This window comes from Sinocyclocheilus anshuiensis, unplaced genomic scaffold (assembly GCF_001515605.1).
Source record: "Sinocyclocheilus anshuiensis isolate Anshui unplaced genomic scaffold, SAMN03320099.WGS_v1.1 scaffold358, whole genome shotgun sequence".
NCBI classification, from domain to species: domain Eukaryota; kingdom Metazoa; phylum Chordata; class Actinopteri; order Cypriniformes; family Cyprinidae; genus Sinocyclocheilus; species Sinocyclocheilus anshuiensis.
Window position 1 is genome coordinate 192,491 of NW_015546036.1, and position 10,309 is coordinate 202,799.

Below are 10,309 nucleotides of genomic sequence, written 5' to 3' on the forward strand. Positions count from 1 at the left end.
ATACATCGATGTTTTGAGACTAGTACTGTGCCGGATGTGTTAAAACATGCTACAGTCTATCCCTTGCTTAAGAGGCCGAACCTAGACCCTTCTGTTTTAGCCAATTATAGACCCATTTCAAATCTGTCTTTTATTGCAAAGATCTTAGAAAAAGTAGTCCTGCAACAGCTACAAAATTTCTTAGATGAAAATAAGATCTTTGAGGTCTTTCAATCAGGTTTTAGAAAACACCACTCGACTAAGACTGCACTTCTGAAAGTTTTAAATGATATTCTATTAACTGTTGACGCTGGGGATCATGCTGTGCTTGTGCTCCTAGACTTGAGCGCTGCTTTTGACACTGTGGACCACGCTATCCTGCTTGCTCGCTTGGAACACTGTGTAGGCATAAAAGGAAGTGCTCTTGAATGGTTTAAATCTTATTTCTCCAATCGAAGTTTTAGAGTTAACATTGGTGAACGCTCATCTGAGGTGGCTTCTTTGTCATGTGGTGTTCCCCAGGGATCCATTTTGGCTCCTATTATTTTTTCGTTGTACATGCTCCCATTGGGTTCTATATTTAGGAAGCATGGTCTGTCTTTCTATTGCTATGCAGATGACACTCAAATCTATCTGCCCTTAAAACAGAGTTCAAATGGTCTGGAAGCACTTATGTCTTGCCTGTCTGATGTGAAAGCCTGGTTGTCTTTAAATTTTCTTAATTTCAATGAGAGTAAAACTGAAATAATTGTGTTTGGTCCGTCGGATTCTCGTAGTACACAGAAAGTAAATCTTGGCGATTTAACCTCTTCCGTGAAGCTTTGAGTAAAAAATCTGGGTGTTATTTTTGATGATGGTTTAAAATTTGATAAAGAGATAAATACGGTGGTCTTTTCAGCTTCGACTTCTAGCGAAAGTAAAACCTATTTTGTCTAGTAAAAATTTGGAAAAAGTAATTCATGCTTTTATTACATCTAGATTAGACTATGGCAACTCGCTGTATTTTGGGATTTGTCAGTCAGCCCTATTCCGCTTACAGATAGTTCAAAATGCAGCTGCAAGGCTTTTAACGAGTACCAAAAAACGGGATCATATTACATCAGTTTTACGTTCTCTGCACTGGTTGCCTGTGTGCTATCGAGTTAATTTTTAAATTCTTCTCTTAGTGTTTAAATCATTAAATGGTTTGGCCCCTGCTTATTTATCTGATTTATTGACTGAACATCGGCCCCTCTTGTCTCTCGGTCATCCAACCAGAGATTATTATGCAATTCTCTGCGCTTTCTCAGTTGCTGCCCCTAGATTGTGGAATGCTCTGCCCCACTGTATTAGATCTGCACCTTCACTATCTGTTTTTAAATCCATGTTGAAAACCTACCTTTTTGATTTGACGTTTTATCAATGAGAACTTTCTACTGTACTGTTTCTTTTAGTAATTATTTTGTATTGTCTTATTGAAATGTTTTTATTGTGCAGCACATTGGTCAACCCACGGTTGTGTTTAATAGTGCTATATAAATAAAATTGACATTGACATTGTTCTGTTACGTGTGCTTGCAACATTCCAGCCGAATATTTATTATAAATGTTAACTTGAAGAGTTCACTACCTGTCTAGCGATGTGTTTATGCTGAAATATTCTAAAAAACGGTTCGTCTTTTCAAATCTTCTATCATTATATTTATTGAGTTGACTCGTGTTGTTTATGTTTCATGCGCCATAAATGTAACATAATTTCTGTTTGTTTGTTTGTTTGTTTGTTTTTTGCGATGCATTGTTCCGTTTTTTTTTTCTCCCAGTGCACTGGAAGGCTTTTGCAATTGAGACAGCCCTTAAAATGGCCGACTTCATGATCAGTGGTCTGACTTCTGAACTAGGGAGTATATTGAGACGCACCCTAAGCACCCTTGCTGTACAAAAGTTTTGAGCCCCTCAATGAAAGTCTATACGACTTTTCGTAGATTTGATCATCTGTTTAACGAAAACCGTAAGTCGGATCAATTATAAAAGTCAAAGCAACTAACTTTAGAACAGTCTGAAGGTCTGACCCATGTTTGGTGGTTGTAGCTTTAAAGCTCTAGGAGGAGATGCTGACAAAATTTTGGCTCAGAAGAAGAAGAAGCAGAAGCTTAAATAGCAGATCAATAAGCTGACTTCTTCAAGCCAACCTAGAAAAGAAAAGAAAAGATCTAGGTATCTAAATTACACATTTAACAAAAAGTGGTCCACTTTACCTGCATTTACTCTAATAAAAAGTTATACACTCCTGTGGTCTTCATGCTCACTTGTGCATAATTGGGCCAAATGCAGGAAATACGTCATATACTCTAGATAGACAAGTGCTCAAGTGCAAAGACCACAGGTGTGGTTATTCATTTTTCTTTTCTAAAGTTTCGATTGCTGGAGCTCAAACAGTGAAAATGGATTTACTAACTGTAGAAGAACTTTCTTGCCCTGTTTGTCTTGAAATCTTCAAGGCTCCTGTTCTATTATCATGTAGTCACAATGTCTGTAAAGAGTGTCTGCAACAGTTGTGGAGAACCAAGGAAACTCTGGAGTGTCCTGTCTGCGGGAGAACATCATCAAAGAATCCTTCCTGTAATTTTGTGTTAAAAAACTTGTGCAAGTCATTCCTGAAGGAGAGAAATGAGAGGCGTTCAGCAGGGTCTGAGGAGATCTGCAGTTTACATGGTAAGAAACTCAAGCTCGTCTGTCTGGAGGACAAACAGCCTGTGTGTTCAGTGTGCAGAGATACACCGAAATATGCCAATCAAACATTCAGACCCATCAGTGAAGTTGTTCCATCATATAAGGTAAGACAGGTTTACATATTTACGTACTGCATGAGGATAAGCTTATGTATTAGTTATATTACAGAAATCTCGGGTGTCTAGATTTTCACTTTAAATTCTAGGAGGAGCTCCATACAGCACTGAAGTCCTTACAAGAGAAACTTAAACAGAGAGAAAACATTAAAAGAGAGGTTGAGAAAACAGTTCAACATATCAAGGTGAGGATTGATTCTACTGACACATTACATGACTAAATATTGATTAGAACAGTTTAATTGATTTGTCAGACAAATTTACATTTGTTGGCTTTCCATGTCTTTCCATAGAACAGTTGGAATGGTTTTTATACTGTACAAACTGTATGTTATGTCCCCTAACCCTAATAACCTTACCCCTAAACACAACTCTCTCGGAAATATTTCTGCATTTTTACATTTTCAAAATAAGACAACATCTTATAGTAGTATTATTTATAAGCTGTTTTCCACAAGGTAAAAAATTATGGAGCCCTGCACATGGCATGCAGGAATAAAAGTAAATTGTGTGCACAATTTACTAATTTGTTCCCTTTGTTTAATTTGTGCGCACAATTTACTAATTCGTTCCCTCATTTTAAGTAAATTGTGTGCACTAAATAATTTGTTCTACTTCCTTTCCACATTCTCGCAAACCTGTTGGACAGAGACACTTTAATTGGGTTTTATTTTGAGTTGGGAATGAGTTATAGAGACATTTTCAAAGGCCTTGCAGCGTTGCATGGAATCATTTTAAGTGAGCGAAATCTACATCTGTTTATAAGAATGCGGACAGGACATTAATTATTTCCTGTATACATATTATTTACTCAAAACGAGGGCACAAATTATTATAGTAAATGTACAGTTTACTTAAAATGAGGGAACTAAATCATGCACATGATTTACTTTTTTTCCCCCTGCATGTCATGTGCGGGTCTCCGTAAAAATTACTGGTATTACTTTGTGGGGATACTTGGTCCTCAAAACATAGTGTGTACTTGGACCACACTTAAGTTGTTCACTTTTTTTTTTTATCAAAAAAATGTATTGTCGGCGCCAATAGCCTCGCGGTTAGTGTGCCGACATACAGTGTGGCTGCACTCACAGCAACCCGAGTTCAAATCCTGGCTCGTGGTCCTTTGCCGCTCCCCTCTCTCTTAACCCAATGCTTTCCTGTCTACTCTACAATGTCCTGTCCAAATAAAGACATAAAAAATGTTGCAGTTGTGAGTAATGCATTTAAACAATTTGTAAATAGTTTTAAAATATGCATGCATTCACTTTTATTTGTATGTAGATAGTTTCTTGTCTCGTCACATTCAGTTATGAATTACATGAATCAGAAATGATTGAAAATTGGCAAAATTTGAAAGTTGAGTAGTTTGAATCACTGCATGTTACTGTCAGTTATTTAACATTTCTATCAACAAATCAGATGTTAACTGTTTAGCTTCTTACCATGCACTCTTTCGCAGTTAAAACTTTTAACTAAAGCATCCAACTAAACTAAAGCAGCAAGTTGGTATTTGCACTCATCTTCTGTGAACAGTAATGCCCGCCTTCTTTGATTTGGCCAACTTAAACATGTTGACATTGACAAGTCTAAAAATTTTACTTTTAAAATGTTTGGTCATCCAAACATGATGCGTAATGCGTAATGGAGTGCAGGAAAGCAGCATCAAGAATAGCAAATATTGTGACAATCTGGCCATTTAACTATTAGGGGGAATTTGTCCTCCTCAATGCCTATAGTGGTTTCGGACCTGCTAGAGCCTTTAGCCTTTAAACAGTCACATGCTGCATTTGTCCAATCAGTGATGCTGACACCAAAAATAAGGATGTTAACCCAGGGTATAGGAATGTACGATGTGAAACGTCAGCATATGAATACGCAGGATTAATTGATAAACCTGTGTGAAGTATAAGCAATGTGAAACGTAAAGCAAGAAAACACAGATTTTTGTTTAACAAGTTTAAGTGTAAAACACTGATTCACCAATAATGTCTCAAGTACCATCAGTCCATAATTCTCTAAGGTCTGTTTAATATGGAATATAAGTAAACAAAAATCAACACCGCTACTGCTGCTCCAAAAGATCGATTTATTTAAATAAACACAATGTTTCTACCCTAAGATCTTCATTAGGCAAAAAAACGTAGACCTTAGGGTCAAAACATTGTGTTTATTTTAATAAACTGATCTTTGGGAGCAGCAGTGGCAGTGTGCCGATTTTTGTTTACTTATAGTGAAGTGCTTCATTTGATCGAGCATCTGCCTAAAATTTCTGGATGTGCACATATAATATTTTCTTCGAATTTATATGCCAAATATATTTATTCAGACATGGCTGACACATTTTAAAAGGTCAGGTGCTATGCTTCCAATTTCTACTGCATATGAATGCATTAAAAATACATTTAAAACTGTAATTTTGTGAAGAGAAACTGATGAGAATCATGTGTATTATCACCCTACAGACACAGACCATCTATTACAGTACTACTTCAGAAAGTTAAAGTTGTAGTTAACTAACCCACCTTTAGCAACTCACTCTTCATGCTGCTCCAGAATAAGTTTCATCTTTGAGATTAATTGAATGTGATTTGATTTCAGTCTCAAGCGGAATACACAGAGCATCAGATTAAAGAGCAGTTTAAGAAGCTTCATCAGTTTCTCAGAGATGAAGAAGCATCTACAATCATTGCACTGAGGGAAGAAGAGGACCAGAAGAAGCAGAAAATTAAGGAAAAGCTGGAGGACATAAACAGACACATCTCAGCTCTTTCACACACTATCAAAGACTTGGAGGAGACAATGAAATGCAATGATGTCTGCTTTCTAAAGGTCTGATTTCAGATAATTTGTTGATTGATTCAATGATGATTTATGGACTTGTTGATGATAAATTGTGTGTTTTTTCTGCAGAAGTTTCCACTAACAATGGAAAGGTGAGTGATCTGCTGGTGTCTCTGTTCTCTCTGCTTCTGAAGCCAAAGCCACTGCAGTTCTGACTCCTGAATGTTCTTTCAGAGTCCAGATCTCACAGCCGGATCCACAGATGCCTTCTGGAGTTTTGATTTATGTTCCACGTTACTTGGGCAACCTGCCGTACAGAGTCTGGAAGAAAATGCTGAACTCTGTCCAAAAGAGTAAGTCTGGAGGCAATCTGTGCTGTTACACACACACACTGATGCAGGGGTCATTACCTGGCACCGGCAGATGGTCACGATCGCTGTGGTGGTGGTGTTCGTGGACAAGTCATGTACCCACTGTGGGAAAATGACCATCTCGGAATTGCGATCAAAAAGTACTTCAAAAGTACTTCTTACCCCGGTACTTCAAAAGAGGTAGAGTCCCCTTGCCTCTGCCTCGATCTAGTTCTCTTCCTGGTAAAAGCTGGGGGAGGACTACTTTGGGTAGTAGCCTGGGTGGTCTGAGGGTTATGGTGAAGTCTTCCTCTCCGAGGAACCAACCTCCCTCACGCGCTCTGTGGCCAGTGGAGTTGCCTGGGGAATGTGGTGGGGCTTTTAATTGGAGTATACCAGCCATATCCTTAGGCACACCTCCCGATTCTTCACAGAGATGCATGAGGAGCTTACTAGGTTGTGGGTGGCACCTTTTACTACCAGAAATAGGCCCAGTATCTCTACCCTCGACTCACTACCCACCAAGGTGGGGCAACTAAGGGGTACATGGGGGTCCAGGCTCCCACCAAGCCTGGCGGCAAGTGTAAAGGTAAGAGGCCCTGAGACAGGCGACCCAGAGATGGAAAGGACAGCTCTTCGGGAGATGGTGACCACACCACTCCGTCCCCCGGAGAAGGACCGGGTGGATAATCTTTTGTTTCATTCTGTTTTTGTTCCACCATGGACCCTACAGCCAGAGGTACCCGGATATTCATAGAAAGAGCTGTTTTCTCTATCTCTGAATCTACCTCGCTGCACCACTGCAGGTACATCTGTGGTTCCTTTGGTCCTGCTTTCATGGTCTCTGAAAGCCTGGCTAGCACTTCCCAGCCCATCTTGCTGGCTCCTTCAGACCATCAGACTCGGCTATGCGATTCATTTCGACCGGCGTCCCCCAAGTTCAGGGGCATCCAGCTCACCTCAGTGAAGGCTGGCAATGCTTATGCAGTGTTTCCCATACACTGATTTATTTGTGGCGGCCCGCCACAATATCAAAACTGACCGCCACAAATAGATTTTCCAAAAGGCTTTGACTTCATTGAATAAACATGAGCACTGCACGTTTCAAAATCGAAACCTGGTGCGGGTGTTTTTATATCACTCTATTTCTGAAGGAATTCGACTGTCTTCAGAAAATTTTGGATGTCATTTTCATTTAATCTTGCATGTAATGTCTGATAAAGCAGCGTTTGTGAGCTTAGCTCTGCTTTGTGTACAGCCGTTACCGGGGAAACCTCTATCTCTCCCACTCTACAAGCGCCTCCTGCTGGCAGAGAATGAATTTGCATATATATGCCGCCACAAATAGAGTGCAAGTCTGTGGGAAACACTGTTATGTCTTGCGCAATCCCAGGAGGTAGCGGATACCATCACTTAGGCACAAGCACCGTCTACTAGCCACGCTTATGCCTTGAAGTGGAACCGGTTCGTCAAGTGGTGTTCTTCTCACCGAGAGGACCCCCGAAGGTGCTCGATCAGAGCCATGCCATGCTTTCCTTCCTGCAGCATGGGTTGGAGCGAATGCTCTCTCCACCCACAAAGTGTCTGCTGCTGCAATTTTTGCTTATCACACCCCTTAAGAGGCAAGGCGGTAGGGAAGCACGAAATGGCCATCAGGTTCCTCAGGGGGGTGGAAAGGTTAAATCATCCTCGCCTTCCCTCCATACCCTCTTCGGATTTGGCTCTGGTGCTTAGAGCACTTCAGAATGTCCCATTCGAGCCTTTGCAGTCAGCAGAATTAAAGATTCTAGTTATGAAAACTTTGCTACGGGTTGCTTTGTCCTTTATCAAGATGGTAGGGAACCGGGTGACTCCCATGTAATTTTAAAACCTCGGCCTGGCTACATGCTTAAGGTTCCTACCACTCCCTTCAGGAACCAGGTGGTGAACCTGCAAGTGCTGCCCCTGGAGGAGGCAGACCCAGCCCTAGCTTTGCTCTGATCCTGTCCACGCTCTGCAACTGTATGTGGACCAAAGACAAAGCTTCAGGACCTCAGAGCAGCTCTTTGTCTGTTATAGAGGCCAGCAGAAGGTGCAGGCTGTCTCTAAGCAGAGGATGGCCCACTGGATAGTGGATGCCATCACCTTGGCTTACCAAGCTCAAGGCATGCCCTGCCCACCAAGGTTGCGAGCTCACTCTACCAGAGTATTGCTTCCTCCTGGGTGCTGGCACATGTCGCCTCCCTGACATATGGTGGTAGAGCTGCGGGCTGGGCAACACCCAACACGTTTGCTAAATTCTATAGCCTTCATGTTGAGGGACGGGTACCTCAAACAGGTAGAAACACCAAGAGGCCCAGCTTAGTGTCGGCTTGCTGCATCATAGTATGTGCTTATTTTGCTCCAGAGATTTGCCGGTTGGGCAGACCATGTTGAGTTCCTCCATCACCTTCAGCAGCCGAACATGGCGGAGCATCCAGCACCAGGGCTTCATTCGCTGTATTCCTGAAAACTGGTGGTAGGCTGGGTGCCCATATGTAGTGACCCTAAATGGGTCCCATATGTGTATTCTTACACTGTATAGCTTCTAAGCCTGTGTCTTCTGCGAAGGTGTAGCCTCCTCTCTTACTAGGTCTGAGCCACCCCAGAGACTTCCATATGCAGTAAGACTTCCACACGCAGTAAGTCCATATGTGTAAATTCCACTTAGAACCTCCCTGTGGAGGATGTGGCTTCTGCAGTGTTCTTTTCCAGTGGGAAGGGCACACTTTCCCAGTGTTATCCAAGTCTCACTGAGTGGGTTGTGCAGGAACAGCAGTGATCGATCTTCTCTGTGTAAGCACTGTCCTATTTTCTGCCCTACTATGCATCGAGGTATCATTATGCAGGACACTGGAAGGGGCAGCATCAGTGGTGCTTTGGTAGGGATTCCCAATTCGTCAGTCACTGATGTGACATTGAAAATGACCGACTGAAAGGGAACGTCTCGGTTAACCCTCATTCCCTGAAGGAGGGAACAGATACATCACATCCCGTCACGTCATTTCTCAAGCACATATTTACTATAATAACACTGACAGTGATCAGAGGAAAATATCTGATGTGCTTGATCAATAGGATGAATGTCATTATTATTAATAATGTGTGTTCAGTTCATTCTTGATCATTTTATGAGTATCAGAATAAAAGCACCTATTGATTTTGTCTCATCAGCTCCAATGACTCTGGATCCAAACACGGCTCATCCATGTCTCATCCTGTCTAATGATCTGACCAGTGTGAGATACATCTGGGACAAACAACCGCTTCCTGATAATCAAGAGAGATTTGACATCTGTGGGTGTGTTCTGGGTTCAGAGGGTTTTAACTCAGGAATGCACTTCTGGGAAGTGGAGGTTAAAGAGAGCGAATGCTGGAGTATTGGAGTAACTACAGAATCAAACCAAAGGAAGGGACATGGTTTCTTTATGACTGATGCCTGGTGTGTGCAGTATGATCCATACAGACTGCTTGGGCCTGGTTTTCCTGTTAAACAGGAGCTTGAGTGTGTGAGAGTTGATTTGGACTATGACGGAGGAACAGTATCATTCTCTGATCCTGTAACTTACACACATCTACACACATTCACAACCACCTTCACTGACGTCATCTTTCCATTTTTCTGTAATCTTGATGAACTTAACTATCTAAGGATTTTACCAGTTAAACTGTAAAAGCAGAAAATCACTGAAGCATCATCTGGGCTCATATGCATAAAGCTGCTCAGAGTAAAATAGTAGTCATAAGGGTCTTGTAAAATTGTAGTCTTAAGTCATTCAGAGTTTAACAAGTGAAATCCATTGATACTGTCTATTCATTTAATGAATTGGAATGAATTGGTTAAAACTCTTTTTTTGTGAACTTAATAAAATCTAAATGTCAATAAAACCTTTAAAATCAATGATGAAGATAATCAACAATGAATTTCTTTATTATTACTTGGAGCTTTTGAGTGAGTTCACTTTACAGTAGTCAAGTAAGTGATAATGTACATCCAGAAGCTTGCTGTATAAACCCCAGTAACAGTGGAAAACGTCTCTAGGTTACGTATGTAACCATGGTTCCCCGATCACAGAAGGATCTGGCGCACCAGCTTGTACAATGGGCACGAACGCAGACCCCCCTGCCAATTGATGTAGGAGACCACCGATGTGTTGTCTGTGCGGACAAGCACATGATGCCCCCTTAGGTCTGGAAGGAAGTGTGCCTTCTTCGGAACGATGAAGTAATGGCTGTAGAACACGGACGCTCTCGAGAGAGGCGGAACACGTTCTATGGCCCCCCTTCCTCAAGAGAGTATCTACTTCTTGTTCCATTACCAGAGCCTGCTCGGGGCCCACTAGTGTGGGGATGACC

The 10,309-nt window shown here is 41.5% G+C and overlaps 1 protein-coding gene across 1 annotated transcript in view; it reads left to right on the top strand.

Annotated features, from left to right (window-relative positions):
- Positions 1 to 2,393: 2,393 nt before the first annotated feature.
- The window catches only part of LOC107698841 (nuclear factor 7, ovary-like), a gene marked incomplete at its 3' end in the record, with an annotated part of 14,119 nt that continues 6,203 nt past the window's right edge, over positions 2,394 to 10,309 (top strand). Inside the window, exons 1-6 of the mRNA XM_016499965.1 lie at positions 2,394 to 2,792; positions 2,894 to 2,989; positions 5,403 to 5,633; positions 5,715 to 5,737; positions 5,820 to 5,938; positions 9,128 to 9,615. Of these exons, the coding sequence (XP_016355451.1) occupies positions 2,400 to 2,792; positions 2,894 to 2,989; positions 5,403 to 5,633; positions 5,715 to 5,737; positions 5,820 to 5,938; positions 9,128 to 9,615 (1,350 nt within the window). The remainder of the gene's footprint in view (positions 2,793 to 2,893; positions 2,990 to 5,402; positions 5,634 to 5,714; positions 5,738 to 5,819; positions 5,939 to 9,127; positions 9,616 to 10,309) is intronic.